This window comes from Bos javanicus, chromosome 6, assembly GCF_032452875.1.
Source record: "Bos javanicus breed banteng chromosome 6, ARS-OSU_banteng_1.0, whole genome shotgun sequence".
NCBI classification, from domain to species: domain Eukaryota; kingdom Metazoa; phylum Chordata; class Mammalia; order Artiodactyla; family Bovidae; genus Bos; species Bos javanicus.
The window spans coordinates 45,453,944-45,481,201 of record NC_083873.1 but is presented as its reverse complement, the minus strand read 5'-3'; the positions used below and the strand labels follow the sequence as shown (position 1 = coordinate 45,481,201).

Here is a 27,258-nt window from a genome sequence, read left to right as displayed (position 1 = left end):
TTTGGGGTTTTGATTATTTTTTATTTCTCTCACTTCCCACAACCAGTAAAAAAAAAAAAAAAAGATACCATCAACGCAGGTACAAGGATCCAATTTTTAAAAATCAGAGTACAAAGAGGACCACGGCCCTGCCCAAGTTTAACGTACATATTTACATATTTGGAGAGGTGTGTGGTGTGGGTGTGGCTGCGGAAGCACGTTTAAAAGGCAGTATTACAAAATATACAAAGGTGGTCTTTCTTAGTAGAACCTGGCCTGGTTTCCAAACGAGAGCGCTACGTAACACAAATCACAGTACTACTTACTATATAACTTACAAAAAATGCTGTACAGTTGCAGGAGTATAAATATAGAGTATAAATGGCTCTGTTTGGGAATCTGTATCTACACAGGGAAGGTCAGGGGAAGGCTCAGTTTGGTATCCCAACCTGCTAAAGTGATTGAGAAGCTAGAATGGGGAAGGACAGGGTCTGGGAGCACGGCTGCATCGATCCCCTTTTCCAGGCTTAGTTGAAGCTCACTTACTCTCCAGGGAGAACTAGGTTTGTTGAGGGTAAGAAGCAATGGCAAGAAGAGGTGTAAATAATAATACAACGGGGGCTCTCAAAGGCACAGAGAAGGCATCTGGGCCAAGAAGGAGCACACTTCTTGGATCCACAGACATGCACGCACTCCACTGCCACTTGATGATCATGCTTCTGTGGGCAGTCCAGCCATGCCCTGGTTTCTACCCTCTGAAAAGTTTGAAGCTTTGCAGACGTGGAGAGAGGGCAGATGAACCAAAGTTCATTTATGATGGGGCTATGGGACAATGTCTGGGGACAATGTCTGGAAAGAGGTTCTGGCTTTGAGGGACGGACAGGTGGGTGCAAGTATGGCGGAAGCTGACCACTGAAACTGACCCTTATAGTCATTTTGTACAAGGAGCCAAGGGGCAGAGAGAGGTGTAGAGCTGTCCTGCGCTCAGGTGCTTTATGATTCAGGGGGCAGAGTGGAGGGGACTCAGAACCGGCGTATCTTACTTCAGAAGACTCAGCAGGGGTGATTTTTATCAGCACTAGGCTTTAGCCAGAACATATGCCGATTTGGTTTTTAAATTAACTGGGTTAAGAAGCACCCAAGGCTCTTGTGGCAGAGATGAACCATCTCCCTCAAATGTTCCCCAATTCCCACACTCATCCTCCACCTGCCAGCTCAGGGACAGAACTGCTCTCTTACGAAAACCCTGCCAGGGGATATGAGGAGCACCGAGAAGGGAAAAAGGCCACACCAAATCTTCTCCAAATCCCAGACAATTACACCATTTCCCCTGAATTGGGCTGCCGTTGTACTGTATGGGAGCAGCTGCTCTTGGTTGAAGCAGGTCTTTTGTAAAAAAGATAAGCCTGAGCTGGATCATAATAAAGAAAAGTGTACGTGAATATGCACCTCTGAGAACCTTCCTTAAATTCCTCCCTTGGGGCTTTTCCTTTGGAAGAGGATGGTGGGGGCGAGGGGGCGGGGTGGGGGTGGGGTGGAGAGGGGGAAGGGTAGTCCTATTGACCAACCCAGCTGTGTGCTGGGGCAATTGTGATCATCTCTCTGGCCAGGTTTCACTAATTCTCTTTCAGTGTTGTTTTGTGCCTTCCCAAGCCTCGAAGGCCCAGGGAGCGTGGGCTGAGATAGAACTACTGTATGGGCTTGATACACTGGGCCAAGGGAATGAGAGCTGGGATGGATGTCATTTCTCAGTGGGGAAGGAATTCCCCTGAAATGCAGGAAGAACCAGGAGGGAGCAAGAGCGTGTGGACTATAGGGCCCTCCTCCCCGCTCCGGGCAGCCCCTACCTACAAGGCTGTGACGCTGGAAACGATTTTGGTGCCTGAGGCATCCACTTCAGACTTAGTGACCCCATCCTGGGCCTCTTTGTCCATGGCCAAGTTATTGAATGCCTCAGGGGACTTGACCGGCTCGTCCTTCCCCTCCTCCAGGTCTTCGCAGCACTTGCTGCAACGGCAGCACTTGGAGCAGCCACACAGCCCACAGCAGAGGCGGCAGCAGACCCGGCAGCAGCAGCAGCAGCGCATCTGGAAGCAGCTGGTGAGGGAGGTGATGAGCTTGTCCCAGGGCTCCAGGGAGCGCATCCAAAAGGGCAGGAAGTCCCAGCTTCGGAGCTTCTGCGGCAAGGAGCCCGGGCAGAAGGACTGCAGAATCTTGAGGACCACCACCAGTAAGATCACAAGGACGATGGGCGACGCCACGCCCACCAGCACTGGCCAGCCAATCAGGGAGAGGCCAAACACCGCCAGAGGGATCAGGAAGAAGAAGACGATCAAGTAGACGATGGCGAACCAGCGGTACTTAGATGAGATGTTGCCCAGCCCTTTGGCCAGGCGGATGGGCAGGCGAGTGAACGGGATTGGGTACCACAGGATGATGCCTGAGATGTTGAAGAAAAAGTGGCACAAGGCAATCTGAAAAGCAAGGGGTTGGAGAGGTGAACGGGCCTGCCGCACGGCGGGGTCGGAGAGAAGAGGGCGTCATCTAGAAGTGGAGTCATGGGTCTTCCTCACCTTCGTAGCTCAGCCCAGAGTGGGAGGGACTACATTAGCTGAGGGCCTAATACATTTGTGTGTCGGGGGGGTGGGGTGGGGGTGGGGGCGCGGTGCGGGGGCGGGGGGAGGGGGGGAGGGGGGAAGGCAAGGGAAGTGACCACCTGAATCACAGTTTAGTTTTCAGGGCCTGAAGTTTCCATTAGGCAAAATCTAACAATGAACTTCGAGAAATTGAGGCACTATGAGGTTAAGCTATTATCCTCAAGTCACACAGATGGGAGATGGGATTCAAACCCAGACAGCCTGGCCCCAGAGGCCACACACTTTGTACTTTCCTGTTGGACTCTGATGCTGGGAGGGATTGGGGGCAGGAGGAGAAGGGGACAACCGAAGACGAGATGGCTGGGTGGCATCACTGACTCGATGGACGTGAGTCTGAGTGAACTCCGGGAGTTGGTGATGGACAGGGAGGCCTGGCCTGCTGCGATTCATGGGGTCGCAAAGAGTCAGACACGACTGAGCGACTGAACTAAACTGAACTGATATGTTCCCACCAGGCACGGAGCATGATGTTAGGGGCTTTGGACCAGCCCTATCCGATGCGTTAGTCACTATCCACTGAGATGTGGCATAAGTGTAAAATTCCTGCTGGATTTCTAAGACTTAGCCCAAAACAATTGTAAATGACTTTGCTGGTAGTCCAGTGGTTAAGAGTCCACCGGCCAATACAGGGGACACGGTTTCGATCCCTGGTCCAGGAAGATTCCACATGCTATGGAGTGACTAAGCAAGCCTGTGCACAACAATTCCTGAGGCTGCGCTCCACAACAAGGGAAGCTACGACAATGAGAAGCCCACTCAAGGCAACAACGATAGCTCTCACTCACTGCAACGAGATAAAGCCCATGTGCAGTAACAAGACCCAGTGCAGCCAAAAGCAAATTAATAAATGGGTTAATAAATTAATTTTTTATAAAGAAATATAAAATCTCATCACTTTAAATATCAATTACACATTGAAATGATAATGGTTCAATCAAACACATTATTAAAATTAATCTCCCTGTTCCTTTTTGACTTTTAAAACTTCAGTACTAAAAGTTTCAGATTTCATGAGTGATTCACATATTCTATATTCATTCTATACTTTTATCGACAGCATGGCTTTAGACAGAGCCTCATCAGATCTTTAAAATAATCCCACTGAGCTAGAGATTATGGTTCCTGTTCTTCAGATGAGGGAATTGATGCTCAAAGGTTAGGTCACCTGTCCAAGGGCACTGGGTGTGTAAATGGGGGACAGTGATTCAGACATCAAAGGTCATCTTGCCCAAGGTCACCTAGCTGATCCAGGCAAGGCAGATACCCCTGATTCTTCTCAATGCCAGGCTTAGGACACAAGTGACCTCCCATTGTCCAAGACGAGGGCAAGGAGACAGAAAGCGGTATCTATGTTTCCGGAATACCCTTTCCTCCTCCAGCAAAACAGCCACCTCACCTTTGTTTAAACAACCTCTGGTGATGGGAGTCTGACTACCACTCTAGGGAGTGGTTGTTCCACCACTCTAGGGAGTGGCCTTTGGTTGTTCTCAAATCTGTCTCCCTGAGGCATCTCCACATCACGGTTTTGGACATAACAGAGAAAAGCTTAACTTGGCTTCTTGTTTAGAAACCATGTGCTTACAAGACCATGGGTAGGTTTGGATCCCTCCCAGAGCCCCTGTCCCATGAAGCATTTCCTTACCTGGAGTGAGCTTTTCAAAGTACTGCCTGGGCTGGCTAAGGCGGCCAAGATGGCGGTGGTGGTGGTGCCAATGTTGGCACCTAGCGTTAGTGGATATGCTCTTTGAATGGATATCACACCGATACCTGGGGGGATGAAAATACAAAGCCCGTGGCATCAGCCCCAGGGCATGGCAGGAGATGGTAACAGAACACAGAGGGAGACCCAGGCGAGAAACTCACCGATCAGTGGGGTCATAGCAGACGTGAACACAGAGCTGCTCTGAACAATGAAGGTCATGCCTGCCCCCACAAGGATGGCCAGGTAGCCAGTCACCCAGCTAAAGGGGTAAGGGAAATCTGGAAGACAGAGGATAAGAGATGCATCACAATCTTTCTGGAAGAGGCATGGATTGGGAGGCCCAGCTGGCATCTCCCTAGGATCCAGGCAGCACAACTGGGCCAGAGGTTTGGGTTGTGTAAACTCCTCTGCACACCCACACAGAAGTCTGAAGCTGCAAATTGGATTTTTTAGCATTCTTTCACCTTGCATATTCAAATGGTGGAAGCAAGGATGTGTTGCCAAGACAAAAACACATATTCACTGGAGTTCTGAATGCTGAACCCATCTGTTATGCATGGAATGTTTGTGTCATTTCCCCCACCCCAAATCCAAGTGTTGAAACCCTAACCCCTAATGTAATTGTATTAGGAAGTGAGGCCTTTGAGAGATGACTAGGTCATGAGGTTGGAGTCCTCAAGAGTGGATTAGTGCCCTTATAGAAGGGAGAGCTTGTCCACGTGAGGTTTTGGTGAAAAGGCAGCCATCTATAAACCAGGAAGTGGGTCCTCACCAGAACCCGACTGTGCTGGCGCCCTGACCTTGGACCTCCCAGTCTCCAAGACAGTGTGAAATAAATTGCTGTTGTTTAAACCATCCAGTCTATGAGAATTTGTTACAGTGGTTAGACTAAGTGAAATTGCTCAGTTGTGTCCGACTCTTTGTGACCCCATGGACTTTAGCCTACCAGGCTCCTCTGTCCGTGTGATTCTCCAGGCAAGAGTACTGGAGTGGGTTGCCATTTCCTTCTCCAGGGGATCTTCCCAACCCAGGGATCAAACCCAGGTCTCCGCATTGCAGGCGGACACTTTACCCTCTGAGCCACACTAAGATGCCACCCAAATACCAACAAAGCACTCTGAGCATTCAGGCTCTAGCTTTCCTCCTGTCTTGGTCTCCCAGTGCTTCATACCCTCCACTTTTGTTTCCACTTAAAAGAGCACTGAGTATGTGAAGCAGCTTGGAAGCCCCAGAGATCCTGTTCTTGGCACCACCAGTCCAGGACCATGCCCCGCATAGCCAGCAAGCACCAAGAGAAGAGTCGCTCAGCTCACCCTCATGACAACCTCGGGAGGTAGACATCCTCAGCCCCATTTCACAGGCAGAGTTCATGGGGTGTGTTTTCATTGGCCAGGATGCCATTCTCAGCAATAGAGTCTCCCTGGCTGTTTCAAAATGCTGATGTATTTATCCAGAACCACATTTTCTTCCCAAGAGCTGAAGGGAAATAAGGGTCGCAGTGGACTTCTGCAACCCTTTATTACCTAAGGGATCCTGACAGACTCAGTAAAGTCCTGGGCAAACAGGGAACCTGGTAGGAAGGAAGGTCTAACTCATAGCAATTTGAACTTAAGCTGGCTCTTTCTCAAGACCTTGCAAACAAGTGCTCCCCAGGCTCCACTCAAAACACTAAGGAGGATTTCGAAGGCAAGTGGCATTGTAACTTTCACAGCTTCTCAGAGCCAAGACAGAAACTCCATGTAGAAGCTGTTGCTAGAAGAGAATCAACAGGAGCTTCCCTATGGGGGAGGGGCACAGTGATGCCACCCCTAAAAGGTCCAGAATGAGAGGCAGCAAGCTTACCAGTGTTGATTGTCTTCTTGATGACAGCAGCCACCTGCCCCCTGAGCACAGAGCCCAGGAGCTTGACAATTAGGATCAGGCAGGTACAGAGGATCAGCAGGGAGGTGATCAGCAGGATGGTGCCAACAATAGCATCTGAGAGGTTGAAATTCACGAAGATGTGCTGGCCTGGAAAGACCATAGACAGCCCTTGTTAGGAGGGCATGGAGCCCCTGGAGGCCACAGATTGTTATTTATTCCCCAACATCCTTCTGTCTCAAAGTAACAGAATCTTGGTTGTCAGCTTGATGCAGGGCAGCCCAGAATAAAGACCACTCTTTCAAGCCTCCCTTGCAGCTAAGTATAACCCTGAAGTTATGTTTAGGCCAATGGGATCTCATGAGGGTGAAGATGTAGTAAAATCCAGGGGCAGGCCTCCAACTCCATTCTTCTGCCTCTAAATCCCATTCCGTGTTTTACTCATGATAATGAGGATACCTACAAGTATTCAAGGAGCCAAGTTGGGGCAGGAAGAGCAAGTCAGAGTGGGAGCAATTGTTAATTATAAAACTGCTTGTGTTTTTTTCTTTTTTAAAATCCCTGTGTGTTTCTGTGATGATTCCAGAAAAAACATGGTTATTTTAATGGATGTACAACAGCTACAATACAAGAGGTGATACATTCACATGATTCTGTGAGGTAAACCACAACTGGAGTAGTAAGGTATACGGCTCAGAATTAATGTGGGGATGCCTGGAGAGGAGGAGAGGCAGAGATATGCAAATAGGCACATAAGGAATAAATAATTAGAAGAACTAGCATCAGGGCCATAAAAGAATCCAGAGGCAACAGTATAGCTTCTTAAAGAATTGAAGCATCAGTGCTCCAACTGGAGTAGTAAGCTCACTGCTTTGTTCAGTGCTATAGCCCCAGTGCCTCAAATGGGGCCTACTGTACAATAGGGACTCCTGACTCAAGGGCGATGGTATCTGTTCTGTATATGCCCCCTAACCTTCAAATCAGGCTGTCATCTCCCTACAGTTACTGCCAAAGAGATACCAAAGCCCATGGAGGGAGTGCTCTGGAATCTGTTGATGAGTTCTGAGTTGGTCTGGAATGACCAGAAGAACTGAGTTTCAGGTCCTAGCTCTTCCCCTTACAGGGGGACCTTGAGCCTGCCCCCCTGTCCCCAAGCCTTAGTTTCTTCTGACGTGAAAGCTCACAGCTCATTGTCCCATGTAGGATTGGTGTTCAGTGAATCTCACTGCCCTTCTTTCCTTCATTTACTGGGGCTCCACACAGATAGGAAATAACCATCATCACCCCAGACAGCCTGTCGCAATGGCTGATGCTCTGTGAGTTCCACTCACACTTGGCAATGTTCTCCTTGTAGGTCACGTTCTTGATGGTCCAGGTGTACAAACCATCCGTCCAACAGAGAGAAGGGGAGGTGCAGTTCTCAGGCGAGGGGACGGTGACATTTCTCTCAGTCTGGGTGGCAAACATGAGAAATACTATGCATTGTCTACAACCCTCACTTCTGGTGGGGAATGGAGGGAAATTCGGGGCATCACGGGAGACTCCATAGGTGTGGGGCACTGCTTTCACAAGTCCCTCTATAAATGGAAGCAAGGTGGCAGCCAGAGATAAGCCAGGAGACATGAACATAATTAGCCAGGAATAACATGTCCATGATGTGGGCTGGTCCTGTCTGTCCTATAGCATGTTTGTCCATCTAGAAATCAACGACTTAAGGATTCTCACTGGCTAGTTTTGACTTTTCAGGAATCCTCGATTTTTCTTTCTCCCAACCTTTTATATGCCCAATCTGAAGGCAAGATCTTGCTTTATCCAGTACAGACAAAAGAGCTAACCCAGCCAGCAATATTCTTAGAAACTTACCACGTTGGTAAAAGTTTTGCACCAAATCTTGATCATACTTTTGTTTTGGACCGACTCATCATTCATTGCAATTTGGTTGAGAATACTTTTATCCAGCTGAGGAAAGCAATAGACAGAACAGAGTCAGCCCATTGTCAAAACTGATGTGGGACAGATGTTAAGCTGTTAACAGGGGCTTTGAGGACATGAACCAGATTGCATTGGTGAGCTGGGACTCACCCTATCTGCACTCTCAGGGCAGAGCATAGCACCTCCATGTCAGTGGGTGCTCAATAAATGAAGGACTGGTATGAACAACAGACCTGTATCTAGGAAGCGTGCAGTAGAATATTCATTGGATAATCAAATAAGAGGAAAAAAAATGAAGGTAAAAGTGAATGAGCAGGGTCCAAGCTGGCCCCTTCTCCCCAAGACAACATCTACAAAGCCTTCTTTCATTTATTTCAACAATATGGACAGACTCTAGTGAGCAGAGGGATAAGATGGGAGGAAAGGCAGTAAACTCTTCCTCTCTGGCTGTGAGTAGGATGTGACTTTAATCAGTGAGCCCAGGGGTGCCAAGGTCAGAGGTAGGAACGAAGTGTCCAATGGAGAGTTCTTGAGTCTCAAGAAGCACTCACTACCACCCACCACTCCCACACTAATAAAGATGATACATGTGTGCTGAAGTCATGGAGATAATAAATGACAATTACTCAGCTTCCCTGGTGGCTCAGAGGTTAAACCATCTGCCTGCAATGTGGGAGACCCGGATTCGATCCCTGGGTTGGGAAGATCCCCTGGAGAAGGAAATGGCAACCCACTCCAGTATTCTTGCCTGGAGAATCCCATGGACGGAGGAGCCTAGTGGGCTACAGTCCACAGGGTTGCAAAGAGTCACACACGACTGAGCTATCACTTCACTTCACTCCCAGAGAAGGGGATGGCAGAGGATGAGATAGTTAGATAATATCACCAACTCAACAAACATGAATTTGAGCAAACTCCAGGAGATAGTGAAGGACAGGGGAGCCTGGTGTGCTGCAGTCCATGGGGTCACAAAAAGTCTGACACGACTGAGCAACTGAACAACAAGAACTCCATCCCATCTGGTGTTCCTGAAGTTCTGCCTCCCTTGGTTTTTTTCAGAGGCAGCTAAAGGACAGTAATTACAGACCCTTATCCATCTCTTCCATCCCATTTACCTCTCTGCAGGAAGCCAGGTTACCTGGATAATGAGCTTTGTGAAGGGATCTGTGATAACTTTCAGAAGTTCTGGGGCTTCCTCTCCATTCTTGAAGTGGAAGCTCTCCACTACTAAGTTGGTCAGGCGCTCCAGGTAACCGGTGGCGGCCTCCAGAGGCAAGAGCACCAGCACGGAGAGCCAGTTGAAGAAGTCATGGACGGTGGCCCCCGCAAAGGCCCTGCAGGAGGAGAACCCCACCCCGAGTCAGACCGGTCATCAAGTGGCTGGGTACCATCTAGGCAGGTCATCACTTGTATTATCTGCCAGGTGTCACCTACCTATATGCATATAGGTATACAATCTCACTTTTCTTCTTATAGCAATCCCCAAAGTGAGTGGTATTAATACTACCCTCCCCCCGCCCCACCACCAATCATCAGATGAAGAAATTGAGGACCAGCAAACAGAGGAACTGAAGATCACTGCAGCAGTACTGGGTCCAGGAATCTCATCTCCTACTGCCTGACAGAACATTTCCCACCAGATTAGACAGTAGACAGTTTGCTCTGTGTGGGGGAAAGGGAACTATCAATAGAGGTTATTTTGGCTGCAATTATTAATTCAGCAAGGGGCTGTTTGAAAAAACGTCATCAAGACTACTTCTGAATCATGCATACTGAACACAATCTTCCTTTAGAAATTTGCTATTTGTTTGCAAGTACAAATTTTTACTTATGCTTCCTGGAGAGGGTGATTTAAGACATTTTCATACACTGCTGACTCAAGTGTTACAAATATTTCTTTGTAGTTTGGAAAACTGTTAAAAAAGCTTTATAGGTGTTTGATATAGTTGTTGTTGTTGTTTCAGGAATCTATCCAGGAAAAAATGACCAGAAAAGAATAATACACATCTCCAAAGATGTTATTGAAAGCAATCTATTTAAATATCTCAGAAGGGGGTGAGCTAGATCAATTATATTCTATGTGTACGCACTTTCATCTTTATATATCCAGAGGTAAAAATTAGTGTAACAGTGAAAGAAACCCAGAATTTCTAATAAGAAAACCTGGATTGAGTCCCAGCTATGCCCCTCAGCGAAGTTACTTAACCTCTTTGTGCTTCTATATTTAATAAAATAGTGCATAGAAAAGTCTACTCAGTTTCTTAAGATCAAATTAGCAAACACCCTGGGTGATACGTATTATAATTTAGACCTCAGAACATTTTATCATGGACCAGGAGTTCAGCTATGGTTGACAGAAACTGAACGGCTGAGGACATCCCGTGCCCGCCAGTGCACCCGCGGACGAGGGATGGTGTTTACTGACCACCCCCACCAGCCTGTTTAATGTCACCTTTCTGATGTGACAGTTGCAGTATAGCTGGTGTACAATATTATATAAGCCGCAGGTGTTCAATACAGTGACTCACAATTTTAAAAGGTTTTATTCCATTTATAGTTATTAGAAAATATTGGCTCTATGTCCTACAGCGTATTTTATACCTAATAGTTTGTACCTCTTATTTCCCTACTCCTATCTTGCTCATCCCCCTCTCGTCTCTCGAATGGTAACCACTAGTTTGTTCTCATATCTGTGAGTCTGCTTCTTTCTTGTTTTATTCATTAGTTTCTTGTATTTTTTAGATTATACATATCAGTGATATCATGCAATTTTTGTCTTTCCCTGTATGACTTATTTCACTTAGCATAATGCCCTCCAAGTTCATCCATATTGCTTCAAATGACAAAAATCTGTTCTTTTTTGTGGCTGAGGAGTAGTATTCCATTGTATGTGTATGTGTGTGTGTGCGTGTAGATGGATCACGTCTTTCATTCGTCTGTTGATGGACACTTAGGTTGCTTCCATATCCTGGCAATTCTAAATAATGCTGCTATGATCACTGGGGGTGCATTGTACCTTTTCAAATTGGTGTTTTTGGCTTTGTTGGATGGGGACTATTTCACTATTGTAACAAGCTCCAGAAAAACCCATAACCAGTCAGAAGAGAGGCTGGGAATTGTGTTTAATGGAAGCTTTAGGAAGTTATAATTATTTCCAAGTGAGATAGTAAATGCTATTCTACCTGGCCTTGTTTTAACTATGCCACAGGTCAAGCTTCTGGCTAACACTTGTATTCAGGCAGCCCTGACTAGGTGCCAGGCACCTTGCTAAGTATTTATCTATATGAATGTGTTAATGTCTTTAGGCAACATGGAGGTTGATAGATTCTGTTATCCAAGCTCTGCAAGTCAGGGAGCTGAGTTACCAACTGATAAGTATGTGATCCCAGCCTCCAGCCCTACTTCACTGTAGCTACTTCTAAGAGGTCCAGGGATAACAAACATGCTCTCTTGTCAACGACAGTTAGGAAAACTTGGCCAACCCCCATATGGGCCTGGTGGTGGCCAAGGCTGACTCCAAGCCTCCTACCTTCTGAACTCTTTCCGATCTCCTGCCTGCATGAGCGCCACGATGGTGTTGGTAATTGAAGTCCCAATGTTGGCTCCCATGATAATGGGGATGGCAGCATGCACGGGCAGCACTGGAGGGTGGAAAAGAGTAAGTTAGCAAGTTAGTAAAGTTGAGGAAGGCATCTTGGCCGTGTTCCTGATGTGGCCCAAGGCAAACTGACCTCATGCAGGCTGGTAATCCCCTAAAGCACCAGGTCTTAATCTCTTTAGGGTCTGCACCCCACTGTGAATCTGAACAAAACTTGGGCATCTCACTATAGAAATAGGCACGTATGCCAAAGAAGGAAATAAAAAATTTCAGCACTTAATTGCAGGGAATTTAGAGACTCCACAAAACCCTCCTGTTTAAAAGTTTCAGTTTAAAAGTTTAAAAGTTCCATTCTAAATCCCTCTGTCCCCCCATTCCAGATGGCAGGGTAGCATAAAGGAGACCAGGAAACAATGTATAAGGACTTATGTATTTATTATGGAAAGTTTATGGCAATATCTTTTTCTCACAAAATTAATACATTGCCATACATTCTAATGTATAAAAGTATAAAAGTACATATAAAAGTATATGTTATAAAAGTATTAAGAAGTATAAAAAATATAAGTTATAAAAGTATAAAAATACTTTGCAGAGGTAAAAAATATTCTTCTAATTTGGTCCTTGAAAAGTTGTTCTACTAAATTTTAGATAAAAATACTGGTTTGGGTTGAAAATTAATCAGTTCAAACTGGCTCCCCTCAGAGGGTCTGTCTCAACATAGCCAGGGCAAACGTTGAGTGGGTTCAAGTTTGTAACGTCAGGTCCCCAAGCTCAGATGCCTCAAGGCCAACACGTGATGTGATTACATGAAGCCCTGAGAGCAATGATGGACACGTTCTAAATTTATGTGGTTCAATATGACAGCCATTAACCACATGTGATCCCTTGAAATACACCTTGCCACTGAGCAGCTGAATTTAAGGTTAAATGAAACAGCCACATGTAGCTAGTGGCTACTAGACTAGACAACACAGTTCAAGAGAATTCGGAACTGAGTCTTCAAGCACTGGGGCTCAGCCCTAGGAAGGGAAACAGGAGGCTGCCCACAATCTAAGCAGAGCACATCATAATTGGACAAGTTAGGAAGGTAATGGCAAGAAGCCTGGACATACTCAGAGTAAATCCCAGCCTCCCCAGCTGAACAGGGAAATGCCTGAAATGTATCTGGGCTCACAGGTGCCTGGACTCACGTGAGGAGGCCACCATGCTGACGACGATGGACGTGGAGGTGCTGGAACTCTGCACCAGGACCGTCACCAGCACCCCAATCACCATCCCCGCCAAGGGATTAGACATGATGGAGTTGTTGTTGAAGAATTTCCCAGCTACCTTTCCTGAAAAACAAACCCATAACCATATGATGGATGTTAGGTGGGCGCTGAGTGACCAGCCTCAAGTTACTGGCCAGTGGCTGTAGGTGCCAGCCAGCAGACTTGCTGGTGGTATCTCAGGCATCTTGCTTCTTCAGGCTTCTCCCCAGTGCTGCGCTAATCTCACCCACCCCTGTTCCTCTTGTCCCTTCACCCTGCACCTTCCTATCTACTTCAACCACTTTCATCAGCAAGCCCTCCTCTAGTCCTCTATGATCGTGAATCTGGCCTCAGCTCTGTACTTCGTTTGATGAATGCCAGTGCATCTCCTGATGGCCTTGTTCTGGTCAGGGATGTATTCCCAACTTACAAGATTTATCCACGTAGATCTTCTCATTCTTCTCTATCCAACCCCTTCGATTCAAGCCCCTAGCCCCAGCCCATAACCGAACACTAGGAGCATCACTTGAGAGTGTGCTCTGAGACCATCAATCCATCCCCCCAATTAATGTTTAAAAGAAGACTGAGAGTGGGGAGTGGAATGCCTTGTCTGAGAGACAGCAAGGCCCCTTGCTGATGCTGTGTGGGATAGAGGCAGACCAGAGTGGCATTCAGCAAGTCAGTCTGCCCCTCAAACTCCCACAGTTCTGCTAGACCACAAAGATGAGTTCTCAAGGACAGAACCAAGGGATACAGAAACCTACGGTCTTCCATGTCACCAGATCTCAGTTTGAATCCCACTATGCCAATTACGGGCTGTGAAACTCAGTGCTGGGTGACAACCTTCTAGAGCCTTGGCCCATTCCTCTGTAGGTAGGAAAGACTTTGGGAGGTAATGTTTAAGACAATGCCCCTACGTCAGTAGGCACTTAAAGGGCTGGCTCTTACTACTGTTGCCCACTGGGGACAGGCAGGTGACCAAGCATACAGTAATTTCACTTCTGGGTCCCCTCACCCCTCATTTCCATGCTCAGTCCTGGGATGTGTTTAGGCAACTGCAGTGAAAGCAGATCCCCCAACAAGGGACCCCTGTCCTTCTCCAGCAAAGGACCAATTTTGATTTTTAGTAGTTTCTTTAGCCTAAGAACACTCTTAGTCAATAGTCCTCTCCAGTGGGGAGGCCCCAAGACAGCCAGAAACCCTCACGTAAGCCTTTAGGTCAAACAGCTTCCTGTCCGGGGATCACAGACAAACACGAGGAGCTGACGGCTTGCCCTTGGCATTGGCTCTGGCCTGGCCTAAGCCACTTCAGCCAGCCTATCAGAACCCTCTCATGGGTATCGGTTTTCTCTTCTATAAAATGGGGGAATGACTTCAGATGATCTCAGGTAACTTCCATTTCTAGAACACTCGGGTAGACTGCAACTGCATGGGGCTTGCTGAGTTGTGACTTTCTGAAATAAATTCACCGAAAACACCACCCCCACCCCAGACCTTTGACCTCTTCCATCCATACCTCCAACCAGCTGGAAGGCACTACTCAGGACATCCAAGGAGCACACGAAGAAGTAGAGAAACACCAGAAGTAAAATAAGTTTCGCAATCCCTTGGAAGACGCAGAGAATCTTCCCTTTGGTGTCTCTCTCTGGAAGAGGGGAAAAGGCATGGCTGAAACACTGAGAAGTTTGACGATGAGCTCAGAACTCCCCCAACTCCCCTCCTAGCCAGGCAGCTATAGTCTTAAATCTAGCAAGACCTAGCAATGGGATGCATTCATGGCTGGCTGTAGTTTTCAAAGTAATTACCACTGGAGTCTATTCAGTTGAAACCTGTGGTGAAATGTCTAAAGGACTGGGCTCTTGGGAGGAGGGGGTTGGTGAGGTCTGGGGCACACACAGGCAACAGCAAGTGTCACTGATGAGCCACTTAAGAGCACTTGCCCCTGCTAAGTGCGAGGTCAGAGATAAAGGCTTTTCTAAGCACCTTCAGAACCACACAGAATATTTTCAACAAAGTGGCTGCAAGGTAGCAATCACAGCCTCCATCTGGGGAGGGTCTGGGCCCTCGTATGTCCTGGAAGGCTACATCCTGGGCTGTCGCTTTCTCCACTCACTTTTAAAGTGGTTCTCACGTCCTCCCTCCCAGCTCTCCTCCCCTTCTACCTGACCTGCAGACTGACCTTACTGCCTGGACCAGAAGTGCGGCATCTGCTTGCATTCCTCCTGTTTTGTCTATGTAGACTGCCTTCTATAATCTCTCTCTGATGCCCACGTTGAGGTCTGGGGACCCCTCTTCCCCAGCCCACCAGGGTCTCAGAGATGGGGCCTCGTCTATTTCCTGCTGCATCTGCGGCACTGGGCAGTGCCTGGGACCTGGTTCGGCACACAGTGGAGCTGCACAGGGTCTGGTCTGGTTATAACCTTGGTTCATTTGTTGAATGAATGAACGAAAGGATGAAAGATCCCCCAGTCATCACAGGAGGCTTGACTCTTAAAGCCAGGACCTTTGCTTGAACAATCGAAGGGAAACGATGACACCAAGGTGACAGTGTAAAGACCTGCCTCAGCTGCCCTCATTTACCTGACCACTTGAGCCCCGTGTCCTTAAGCTCGGGCAGGTCCCAGGGGTCTTCCACTTCGGTGGGCTCCTCAATCAGTGTCGCAGTGGAATGAGACGGCACAAGTTCTATCTTGGTGATAGCGGTGCCGGTGTCATCTGCCCAAACAAGCAGAGAGGCCGTGAGGAATGAGGAACCAGGCCTGGGTCTCCTGGGGCCTTCCCAAGGGGGCCAGCCCAGGGCTGGAGGTGGGGCACTTACCTTTTTCAGTCTCCTTAGCTTTCTCAGGCTTGGCAGACTGCTCACCATCGGCCTTTACAGTGTATTTCTCTGAGGTAGGCTGGCTATTTTCCAACTCAGGCCAAGGAGCCATGGTCTGTGATAGAAAAACAGCTTAAAGAAGCAGCCACTGAAAGGAAGCCCACTTAGTTTCCACAAGAAGAGACAGTGGTTGCAAAGACTCGTGCTTATAAGTCCTAAGTGTAGACCCTTAAGCACCGTATTTCATGCCTCTGGAGGCCTCCCTCCCTCACTCACCCAGGCTGTCACTAAACCAAACCACTGTTTTCTATGTTTCCATCCTAGCCTCAAATCTGTACACCAGCCGAACCTCCTTTGGTTGCTCTGTCTGTCTTGGTCTGTCATGACTCTCTCCTTTAGTCAGAAAGGGAACACAAACCCATTCATCTTCATCAACACGTGGTACCACTAAGCCCTCGTGATCATCCAATGGACTTCCCATCTGCTTCTCATGAAAGGACAAGCTCAACCTGCAGATCTGCAACAGACCTCACCTAGTGGACTTGTGGTCTGTGTTAATGCTCATATACACTCTACCTGCTTTACCTGCCGCTGGGTCCTCTATGAGAAGCATGATATATTAGACCTGGTTCAAAGCCCACAGGTGCCACTTATCAATGGGCGTATGTTTAGGAGAGTCCCTTTAGGCCTCTGAGCCATCTATAAAATGGGGACAATGCTTCCTGCTTTGTAGGGTTATGAGATTAATGGTTGTGTCCAGAAAGTGCCTGGTAAATAGTAACAATGATTACTAGGCTATGCTGCCTTTAACAACCCTTTGTCGGAACCACATTCTTCCCATCCTCTGATAGAGCCTTCCTCACAACCCATTTTCTCAACAAAGCCTTTCTCAACTCCGTGGAGAGGAAACCTGACTCCCTACGTACCAGGACATCCTCTACTTGCAGTTCTTGTCCTGACACACGTCAGACAACGCAACCCAAAGGACTGGAATAAACAATTCACAGAAGAGGAAGTACAAGTGGCTCAAACACTTATTACAAAGTAAGAGTTCGGCCTCATTAATGACCCAAGATATGCAAAACAGTGAGGTAAGTTTCAACTATCAAATTAGCAAAAAATAAAAATTTAAGTATAATGTACCATTCTGGAGACGATCCAGTGAAAAGAGCACTGCCAAAGTTCTGGAAAGAAGTTGGCAAATGTCTAAACCCCATACATATTTCATACATCTCTGACCCAGTAATTTCACCTGTAGGAATTAAAATCTAGGGACAGTTTTTTTTTTTTTTTTCCTCAGAAAATCAAAAGTACTGCCTTGCTCTGATCACCTCTTTGGAGAGGGTATCCCAGAACCTGGGTCTGTTTCCTTTCCCATTTTTCTTCAGTGGAAATCATTCCTGCCTGTCAGAATGGAAGCTCTACCAAAAAGGGGGCCTTTGTCTTGCTCATAACTGCATCCTCAAGGTCTACAGCTCTGCCTGGGACGTTGACGAGGCCCAGTAAACATTGACTGATGGATGAATGTGATGCAAACCAAAATGCACTCTTATTTACAGGGTCAAAAATAAAAACCGGGAAACTATTGTATTAACTATGGGACATGCACGCAGCAAAGAGCATGCCATTATAAAGAACGAGCAAAACAAAGTAAATACAACCTCAGGAAAATGTTCTAGATAAATTGTGAATAGAAGGCATATTTATGTCTTCTATTTACAGCATGATCGCGATAAGGACCCTGAAATGTTCCATGGGGTACACAAGGGGTGGCAGGATTGTCTGCGATCTTTATTTTCTTCAAGAGATGCAGCCCCATCCCCAAACTCACAGAAGTTAGGTGATTCAGGAGCACTTGTATGGTTCCTGTCACTCATACTGATAAAGCCAGGAGTTAAAAGAAGCTGATTCTGTGAATTCCCATCATGAGAGGATTTCATGCATTTGTTTGGCCCAAGGAACTTTCCCTGTGTGACTGTAGAGCATGGCACATACTCCTGTGATCAAAGCCAACATCCTGCAGTCACTGGCTTCCACGAAGGCACAGACCAGGTCTCTCATTTCAGCTTCATAAGCACCCAGGCTTCGTGTGCTTTCTGAACAGGATGCTGGGACCTGCCTAGCCAGCAAGAGCCAATAGCTGTGCTCAACCTCACCACTGCCCATTCGGAGAAGTGTTGTTATTATTCTGCCATCATATGGCATCCCAAGATGAAAAACCTGCTTTATAGCACAGGGAGCTCAGCTCAGTGCTCTGTGGTGACCTAGAGAGGTGGGATGGGGTGGGGAAGGAGGTCCAAGACGGAGGGGACATATGTGTACAAATAGTTGATTCACTTGTTGTACAGCAGAAACTAACACAACATGGTGAAACAATCGCATGTGCATTTCTGCTCAGTCGTGTCTGACTCCTTGTGACCCCATGGATTGTAGCCTTCAAGGCTCCTCTGTCGATGGAATTTTCCAGGCAAGAACACTGGAGTCAGCTGCCATTTCCTCCTCCAGGAGATCTTCTCAACCCAGGGATCGAACTCATATCTCCTGAATCTCTTGCATTGGCAGGCAGATTCTTTACTACTAAGCCATCAGAGAAGCCCCAAAAGCAATTATACCCAATTAAAAAAAAGAAAAAGAAAAACTCAGGTACACGGAGACCTATGACTTGCCTAAGGTCCTACATGGCAGAGCCTTGAACCCAGGTGAGTTTCCATCCAGTCTCCTGCAGTACAGCTGACCACCCTAGGTGGGGCAAAGCCCACTTCTCTCCAGGCCTGCTGATGGGGCACCTTCTGGGGTATGCTGAGAGGCAGCTACAAGGCTGGACCTGGGCAGGGGAAGTGGGGTGAAGCTGGGTGGCTGGGGAGGAGAGACCAAGGCTGATCTGGGAGAACTTCAACCTCAGCTCAAGGCTGCCACATCTGAAATGTGGGTTTGAAATGGCTCTGAGGTTAAAAAGAAAATACAGGGCTGGCTCTAGGCTAGGTATTATACAGCACAGAGGTTTAGAACCAAACCCCAGCTCTGCCCCAGATACACTGCGACTTTGGGCAAGTCACTCGACTGTCCTGTGCCTCTGTTTCCCATACATAGGAATGTGGTTTATGTTTATAAACCACTGGGTTACTAGGCAGCTTCAATGAGTTAATTTCTGTACAGTAATCTGTTCAATAAATTGATCCTCTTAACTCCTCTTATCAGCTCTGCAAGGGGTTTGTGTTGTTCCCATTTTACAGATGAGAAAACCAAAGCACCCAGACAGATGAAGTCACTTGGCCCAAGGTCACAGGCATGATTTGAGAGTTTCTCTGACTCTAGAGTCCACTTGCTTGCCTCTCAATGACTATATGACCTGGAACTCTCCTGGAAGGAGTGAGTCATGCATTAATAGCATCAGAAGTGATATCTATCTGATTAAAAGCCCAAATCTAGACAAATGGAAAAGATGCTTCCACGCTGTAGTGGAAGTCAGCATCCCACTTACTGCACACAGAATCCAGGGAGGGGGACTTCTCTGGTGGCTCAGAGGTAAAGAATCCACCTGCCAGTGTGAGAGACTGAGTTCAATCCCTGGTCCAGGGAGATCCCACATGCCTTAGAGCAATGAAGCCTGTGTACCACAACTGCTGAGCCTGTGCTCTAGAGCCTGGGACCCACAACTACTGAAGTCTGGGCACCTAGAACCCATGCTCCACAAAGAGAAGCCACTGCAATGAGAAGCCTGCACACCACAGCTAGAGAGTAACACCAGCTCGCCGCAACTAGAGAAAAGCCCATGCAGCAACAGAGACCCCACATAGCCAAAAATAAATGAAAAAAAAAAAAAAGATTCCAGGGAGGAAGTGAGTCTCCCACAGCCTCCAAGCATCTCCCACCCCATATATCTGCACAAAAGCACGTAGCCTGCATCCGAACCACCTATCTCCACTGTTCATGGACCATTTACGTGTGTCAGCACTTAGACATCACCTTAACTTAAATCCAACTCATTTCCCCATCATTCCCAAAGTTCCCCTTCGTGGAACTTTGCTGTTTATGTGACTCCTGCCATCATCAGCCGAGAATCTCCAAGTCATCTCTGACAGCTCCCAAATCCAGCCAGCACCAGGACGGTGCATTTTACCTGGGAGCAACTTGGTTCCTGGCGTCTGGTTCCTTGGGGCCACCTCCTCATGCTGAGCCTCTGTATCTCCTGCCTAGAGGAACACAGCAGCCTGTTGAGCTGATTTGGGCCCCAGCCTCTCTCTACAGCTTCTTTCCCAACACACAGCTGTGATCGTGTGCACTCATCTCTTTATGGCTTGCTGCTCTCCAAATGATCCCTGGCCTTGGTCACACCAGCCTAAAACTGGGACCCTGAACCCTCTCCTCTGCTTCTGCCCAGGCATCCCCCTGCCAAATAGAAGACCCTCCCCCTATCTTTCTCTCCACCTCTTTAGGCTCAACCCAAGCCCTCTCTCCCTTCTCTGCCTGAGTTCCTTAGGCCTCTCTAGTCTTGCCCTTCTCTAAGCGTGTGTCCTACCCATGTGACTCATCTGGCACTCCATCACACACCACTGTGCTATCTTTACTTGATTTCTGATAATAACAACTCCCATTTTAAAGAGTGACAAGGAGGTGCCAGGTGCTATGCTGGTGCTTGACACATGTGTCACTCAAATCTTTAGGCAAAAAAGGCGTCATGAATGTTGTGCTGTGCTCACTTGCTTCAGTCATGTCTGACTCTGTGCGATCCTATGGATTGTAGCCCGCCAGTCTCCTCTGTCCATGGGATTCTCCAGGCAAGAATACCAGAACGGGTTGCCAATGCCCTCCTCCAGGGGATTTTCCTGATCCAGGGATCGACTGGGTCACCTGCTTTGCAGGCGGATTCTTTACCACTGAGCCAAGGTTCACATTTCATCATGAACATTGTCATTTGCAAATGGGACAAATCTGTGATTCCAAGACATCCAAGCAACTTGCTCAAAGTCACCTAGTAGGTGAGTGATGGAGCCAGTTTTTAAACACAGCTCTACCTGTCAGGGAGGGTGGGCCCTGATCAAACATATCCTTGGTTGGGACATAGACATATCTTCACAGAGCACTACTTTTACACACATAAAGAGGCAAGGGAATGTTAAATGACTTACATTATTACTGCTAAATGATGTATATTTGATTAACCCTATGAAGGATTAATGTGATGATCAAGTGTGTGATAGTTAAAAAGCCCCCAGAATGGTGCCAACATATTGTAAACTTGTGTGATTATCAATGATCATGCTAAAACAAGCATGGACATATTATAGTATAGAATGCAAAATGTATATAGGGGCATTTTGAAGGGAAAATTTGGTAATTCTATCACCTCTCCTTCTCTTATAATCTGAATTCACCCTAGAGCTGTTCTTCTCTTATGCACATTTACACTGCCTTCCCAACTGGAATTTAAGCTTTGGAGAGCTGGAATCCTATTACACGTTTTCCCCCAGAGCTCAGCAGACCACACATAGTAGGTACTGTACATCTGTGAATGGAGACATCAACATCCAGGGTTTACTGAAGGAATACCCTAGATCCACACTGATCATGACTAGGAAACAAATCATGCCTGAATCTTATGAGTGCTTGCTCCTCATCACCATATGCAAGCCCATTTGGCCAAGATCTGTTGGGTGGAGCAGCTGTCTCAAGAAGCTACAATGTGGATGTCATAGCAGCCCAGCTTGGGAAATTCTCATCAGCAGTAAGGTATTATTTAAACTATTCCCAGTGACTGGATTTCTGACTAGTCAGAATCATTTTCTTTTAAGGGATGTACAAGGTATCTAGCAAATTCAGAACCAGACACTTTCCATGGTCCGAAATACAAGTAATTCACAATAATAAAAGCAATGGAATGGGCAGACACTCATTTCCACTGAACTGGACAGAAGGGAGAGTAGCATATGGCCGCAAGGGATTCAACAAACTAGAGTGTCTTGAATACTTCCTCTTCGTGAGGCCTGTGCTGGCTTCATTCCTCTCTGGGTCCTCTTTTCCTATTAATCAGCATCACCAAGAAGCAAAGGCAACATTCTAATGGAAGTCTCTACTCTTCCTTCCTAGAAATCTTGCTTCCCCTACTCTAAGTTCAGACATCTGTCCCACACCCAAATCCCCTTTCCAGACACATTCCTGATGAAGCAATCATTTTCCTACATCCAGTTCAGTAGTCCTCCTTGTCTTTGGCTTCTGAAGTTTCAACCAACCACGGATGGAAAACATTCAGGGGAAAAAATTATTCCAGGAAGTTTCAAAAAGCAAAAGCTGAATTTGCAGCACACAGGCAGCTATTTCCATAGCGTTTACATTGTATTTACAACTATTAACATAGCATTTACACTGTTAGGTATTATAAAAATCTATCTAGAGATGATTTAAAGTATATGGGAGGATCGCATTGGCTATGTACAATTACACTATTTTATACACGAGACTCTGCAGATCTCAAGATCTGTGGTAAGTCCTGGAACCAAACCCGCAGACACCTGGGAACCGCTGTACTTCACTGTCCGGTACATTCATCTACTCCACCATCACTCACTGGGTGTTCACGCTGCTAGTCACTTGCAGGAAAGAAGAGAATGCGCAGGTCCACATACTGAAGCACTGCCCCCGGAGGGGCAGGCAGCCAGGAGTCATCTGACCCAGCCCAGAGCATTCTGAAGCTGCTGAACAGCCCCTCCTGCCCTCCCCACCCCACAGCTCAAGATGTTCTTCTTGGCACCTGGAAAGTGGGGAAATGCAGGTCACCAGGTACCCAACCATTGCACTTGGCAGTGTGGCTGCAGAGTCCCTACATCCACGGCCTTCCCAGTCACCAAAGCCTCAGCGCTTGAGCAGGCTGACCCTGCAGATTCCAAGTAAAGGGGGACTTGGAACAAACACACCATGGTTAGCCCTGAGACTAGAGAGCTGTTCAGTCTGCTGCTATCATAGTGCCTGGCACACCACCCGGAAAGAGAACCATGCGGCAGGGACTGAGCCTCAGTTTCATCTTTTCGAAAATTAGGGACAATGTGTCTCCCTCCCTAAATAGCTGTTATTAGACTAACTGATTAATGAATGTAGTTGAGGGCCCGAACAGCGTGCCTGGCAGAGTAAAGACTCAGCACTTTGTGAAATGAACTGCATCACAAACAACAAATAGACTCAACTCCACTTTGCCCCAGCCCATAAGTTCTTCATCTCCCTGCACAGCTGAGTGACTATTTGTGTGGCCACTGAATTCAAAGGACGTAAGGAAAAAGGATCTAATGTTTGTTTTGTGATGCAGGAATGTTCTAGATGATTTGTGACCTCATTAAATCTTAGGATAAGGAGGTCTTCTTTCCAGTTTACAAAGAAACTGAGGCACAGAGAAATTGAGAAAGTCTCACAGTTACCCAAGGATCATGCTAAGTTGCTTCAGTCGTGTCCAACCCTTTGCGACCCCATGGACTGTAGCACGCCAGGCTCTTTTGTCCTTGGGATTCTCCAGGCATGAATAGTAGAGTGGGTTGCTGTGCCCTCCTCCAGAGGATCCTCCTGACCCAGGGATCAAACCTGCATTATGTCTCCTGCCTTGGCAGGCAGGTACTTTACCACTAGCGCCACCTGGGAAGCCCAAGGATAGAGTCTAATTTGAAGCCAGGACTGCTGGTTCCAAAGCTAGATGGCCTTTCCACAGAACCCCACCAAGTGTCAAGGTAGAGGAAGGAGTTAGATATCCTCCAGGCCCCATCAGAGCAGTAAGGCACCTACCTCGGGCCCAGGCCTAGTGGGGCTCTGAAGGAGTCTGGGATAGCTAGCTGACTGACATCTCTGCAGGGGTCAGTCTTACCTAGTCATTCAGACAGCTGGAAATGTCAGTCAAGATACTCCAAGGGCTGGCTGCTGACTCCCCACAAAGGCTCAGGCATACTAAGGGCCTGGATTTGGCGTATGTCTAAATTTTAGGAGGCTCAGCTAAGCAGGACAGTAGGCACTGAAGTGCCTGACAGAAGATGTAGACTGAATCTGAGGCCACTGCTCCCGGGGGTGTGGCAGACACTAGTGCCCGATTCCCCTGGGAAGTGCTTTGGCAGTCAGAGGGGCCCTTAGAGCTTGTGGTCCCCTCCAAAGGCTTTCTCCCATCCCCCTCCCTCTGATTCAGCTGTTCCCTCTCCCCACCTTCCCCCAAGGCTGTGCTCTCCTACTACCTGCCAGAAGCAGAGAAGGATTAAGTCATCCCTTTTGGCAATTTGGTGCTAATACCCAGAAAAATGTTTTTTATTGCCCAGGCACAAGATTAGTGACTCCGACCACACATCTGCTCCCTTGCCCCAACCCTGGGCTCCTCCCTACAATTGAGCTGGCTGTATTGATAACCCTTTTGGCTCAACTTCCTGCATCCACTTGTGTATATGATGCCAAGAGGAACTCTTGAGGGCCAAGGGGAAAAAAAAAAAACAAAAAACAAACAAAAACTGCTCAGCCCTTCTCAGACCTGGGCAGTGGGGAAATGTAAGTCACCTGGCAGTCACCCAACTCCTATGCTTGGCATTGTTTGAGCCTCTCCAACCAGGACCTGTTCTGGGGCCACCTCCGCTCAGAACAGCAGTAGCTCAAGGCCATCTGAAGAAGTGGGGAGAGGAGGAAGGAGGCAAGGGGCATCGTCCTGCTGAGAGACCGAGACACAGAGGCGTTTTCCCACCAGGCTGTGACCTCCACAAGCACACGGGGGATGACCCCAATCCCCAGCATGGCGGACAGTGTCTGCCAGCCAAATACTTCCAGAGAGTTTGTGCCAGGCCCTGCAGTAAGCCCTGTTAACAAATTAATCTGTTTAGTCTCACAAGCACTTGATGTATTCCTGTCAATTTGCTTGAGGTGGCTCAGACAGTAAAGAATCTGCCTGCAATGTAGGAGACCCAGGCTTGATCCCTGGGTCAGGAAGATCCCCTGGAAAAGAAATGGCAACCCACTCCAGTATTCTTGCCTGGAGAATTTAATGGACAGAGGAGCCTGGTGGGCTATAGTCCATGGGATAGCAAAGAGTCAGACACAACTGAGTGACTAACACTTTTGACCTTAGTATCAATACTATCCCCCATTCTACAGGAAAGGAAACTGAGGCTCAAAGAAATAATCACTTTAAGTCACACCAAGCCTGTAGAGACAATTCAAACTTGAGTATTTTGACTCCCGTGGTCTCAATATGCTTGAGGTACATTTTCTCATACTTTGAAAGAATGACCAAGAATTCAAAAATTCCCGAGAATGGTGGTTACTTTCCTTCAACTTCCACTAAACATCGCAAAAATAATTCCTGGAGGACAGAATGGTGGAGGAAGGTGGGAGAGACAAAGCAGCTCAGTTTTACCTCGATGAATGGCTTTTAGACTTCTGAAGGTATGAACTAATAGGATTTTTAAAAGACTTTTACACTATCACTTTAAACTAAGACCCTTTTAACCAAACCACACTTGCCCTCATCTGCACTTCCAATTTGCATTTATTTTAAAATAAATCCTATAATTACCTTATAACCATATTATTTTTGCATTGTATGGGGGGGCGTTAAAAGAGCTAATTTATAAAAGATAAACATTTTAAAATGCATTGTCATCTTTTTGCCACCTTCTTTCCACACACTTTTGCACCTTTAAATTCACTAGAATTAATTCCACTAGGATGTCCTGATTACTCCCTGCTGATACTGCCTTTCTGTTCCCAGGGTGGAGCTGCGGGGAGGGCAGGACAAAGGCGGGGTGGAAGGTGGCTAAGAATTAAGTTTATTCCAAATCACTGATCCTGAGAAGCTACTGTCTTCATTAAAGTGAATTCAAGCAGTACATATGCCCACTTAGTGTCTAACAGCAATACACCAGACGTCCATCCTCCCAAAACCGTCCATCTTCCCAAAACCGGGAACTTGTTTTAATGAAATAGTTGAGTTGACTTAAGGTGGATTTTGGTGGTGGCAGTTTAACATCGAGCCTTTACAAAGCATGCACTTCTGGCCACCAGTTCCCAAAGTTACAAAAATAGAGATCATTATCAGCTAACTGGCTGGCAGGGGCTAGAGATTCAAACATGCTCAACAATCTGAAACAATGGTCACTGCCATGAGGTACAACTTTTTTTAAGAATACCCAACGAGGAACAGATTAGAGGGTTCCAGCCCAGGAGGAGAGTGGTGTGGAGAAGAAAAAGTCCAACAGGGCTGGAGCAAGCAGAGTTAACCCAGATCTCATGATGAACCCAAATAGGGAGGAAGAGAGGATTCTAAGTGATGAAATCCACAAGCTGCCTCCATGAAATCAAGTTTGAGAAAGCTGCCTCTTCACTAAGGGAATAGGAGAGACACTCAACCTCAGTACCAGCTACCCAGAGAATCTGAAGACTGAATTCACTCCACTCCACATGCCTCCCTCTTCCTGATCTGGAGATGTTTGATCTCCCCAACACAACTGCACCTTGCCCACATCTCCCTAGCCCCCCACCCCAGTACCTCTATCTCCAAAAACACTGGAAAACTGGGGGCTCCATTCTCCCAAGACGAGTGGAAGGCTGGGCCCTTTGCTGATGCTGCCTGCGCTGATGGGACTAGCAGACCAGGGCTGTGTCTTGCAGTCACTTTGGATAAATAACACTGCAGACTAAACAGCAGCATGTGGAAGTCACACTGCAGGAGGCACTGCATCACTGGACAGCCACCCAGACCTGGAATTTTCGCAGTAAAGACAGCAGAAAAGACAGACCGTTTTGTTTCCCTTCTTGGGAAGGGGGTGGGGGGGTGGGAACTGAGGCCTTGGGGCTCACAGGGACCTGCCTCAGATCACACAGCTAGTTAGTAACCAAAAAGATAGCCTAGCTGTCCTGATTCCTATGTGGTAGGAATCCCCCCCCATCTTTAATTTTAGAATCCCCAAGTATGCCACTACTAATAGTGTAGTCACTGGAGTTGAAATAACAGCAACAGTTATGACATTAAAAAGAAAAAGAAAAATCTGAAAATGTGGAGAAAGTTACTTTTCCCCTTCTTCTGTAGCCCAAAGACAGCCAAGTTCCTTGAAATCAGGATCGAGGGAGATCTAAAAGAAGTAAATTAAAAATGAATTAAGTTTCTTTCAAGAGGCAGGAGAGAGGAAGAAGCGCCCAGACCCCAGCGGCGGTACTCACTGGAGCTCTCTACGCAGGTAATGAACCGGAGCAGGCACCCAGGTGGAGCCCGGCGCTCTGGTATATATAGGGAAGGTGTTGCGCAAAAAGGCCGGCGGCGGTCATCACGCCCCTCGCACATTCCAGGACCGCCTGCTGCCGCCGCCGGGGCACTGCCTACCTGCCGGCTTAATGAGCCCATCGTGACCTAGCCGGCTATGCCGAGGAAAGAGGCGGCCGGGCTTGGGGGCGAGATCTCAGACAGCGCCCCCCCGCGCCGGATCCGCGGCGAATGCCCCCGCGCCCGGTAGGCA

The 27,258-nt window shown here is 47.4% G+C and overlaps 1 protein-coding gene across 2 annotated transcripts; it reads right to left on the bottom strand.

Annotated features, from left to right (window-relative positions):
- Window positions 1-27,178, bottom strand: SLC34A2 (solute carrier family 34 member 2). 2 transcript variants are annotated; one of them, XM_061419835.1, is made up of 14 exons: window positions 26,966-27,178; window positions 26,816-26,877; window positions 15,800-15,914; window positions 15,562-15,696; window positions 14,498-14,626; window positions 12,922-13,065; window positions 11,660-11,771; window positions 9,269-9,464; window positions 8,062-8,157; window positions 7,530-7,650; window positions 6,181-6,348; window positions 4,500-4,616; window positions 4,279-4,403; window positions 1-2,453 (listed from the first exon to the last, which is right to left on the bottom strand). In XM_061419835.1, the coding sequence occupies exons 3-14, from the start codon at window positions 15,909-15,911 to the stop codon at window positions 1,827-1,829; spliced, it is 2,082 nt and encodes a 693-aa protein (XP_061275819.1). In that variant the 5' UTR covers window positions 15,912-15,914; window positions 26,816-26,877; window positions 26,966-27,178; the 3' UTR covers window positions 1-1,826. The 2 variants fall into 2 exon arrangements, with proteins under 2 accessions (XP_061275819.1, XP_061275820.1); XM_061419836.1 differs by lacking the exon at window positions 26,816-26,877.
- Between the last annotated feature and the right edge of the window lie 80 nt (window positions 27,179-27,258).

What these genes read in the sequence shown, in the direction of transcription:
- SLC34A2 (XM_061419835.1), bottom strand. Translation starts at nt 15,911, where the DNA reads ATGGCTCCTTGGCCTGAGTTGGAAAATAGCCAGCCTACCTCAGAGAAA. An exon ending in CAAGGAGAACATTGCCAAGT is followed by an intron (nt 6,349 to 7,529) that starts GTGAGTGGAACT and finishes TGGTCTTTCCAG; the next exon opens with GCCAGCACATCTTCGTGAAT. An exon ending in CAAGAAGACAATCAACACTG is followed by an intron (nt 4,617 to 6,180) that starts GTAAGCTTGCTG and finishes TCTGTCTTCCAG; the next exon opens with ATTTCCCTTACCCCTTTAGC.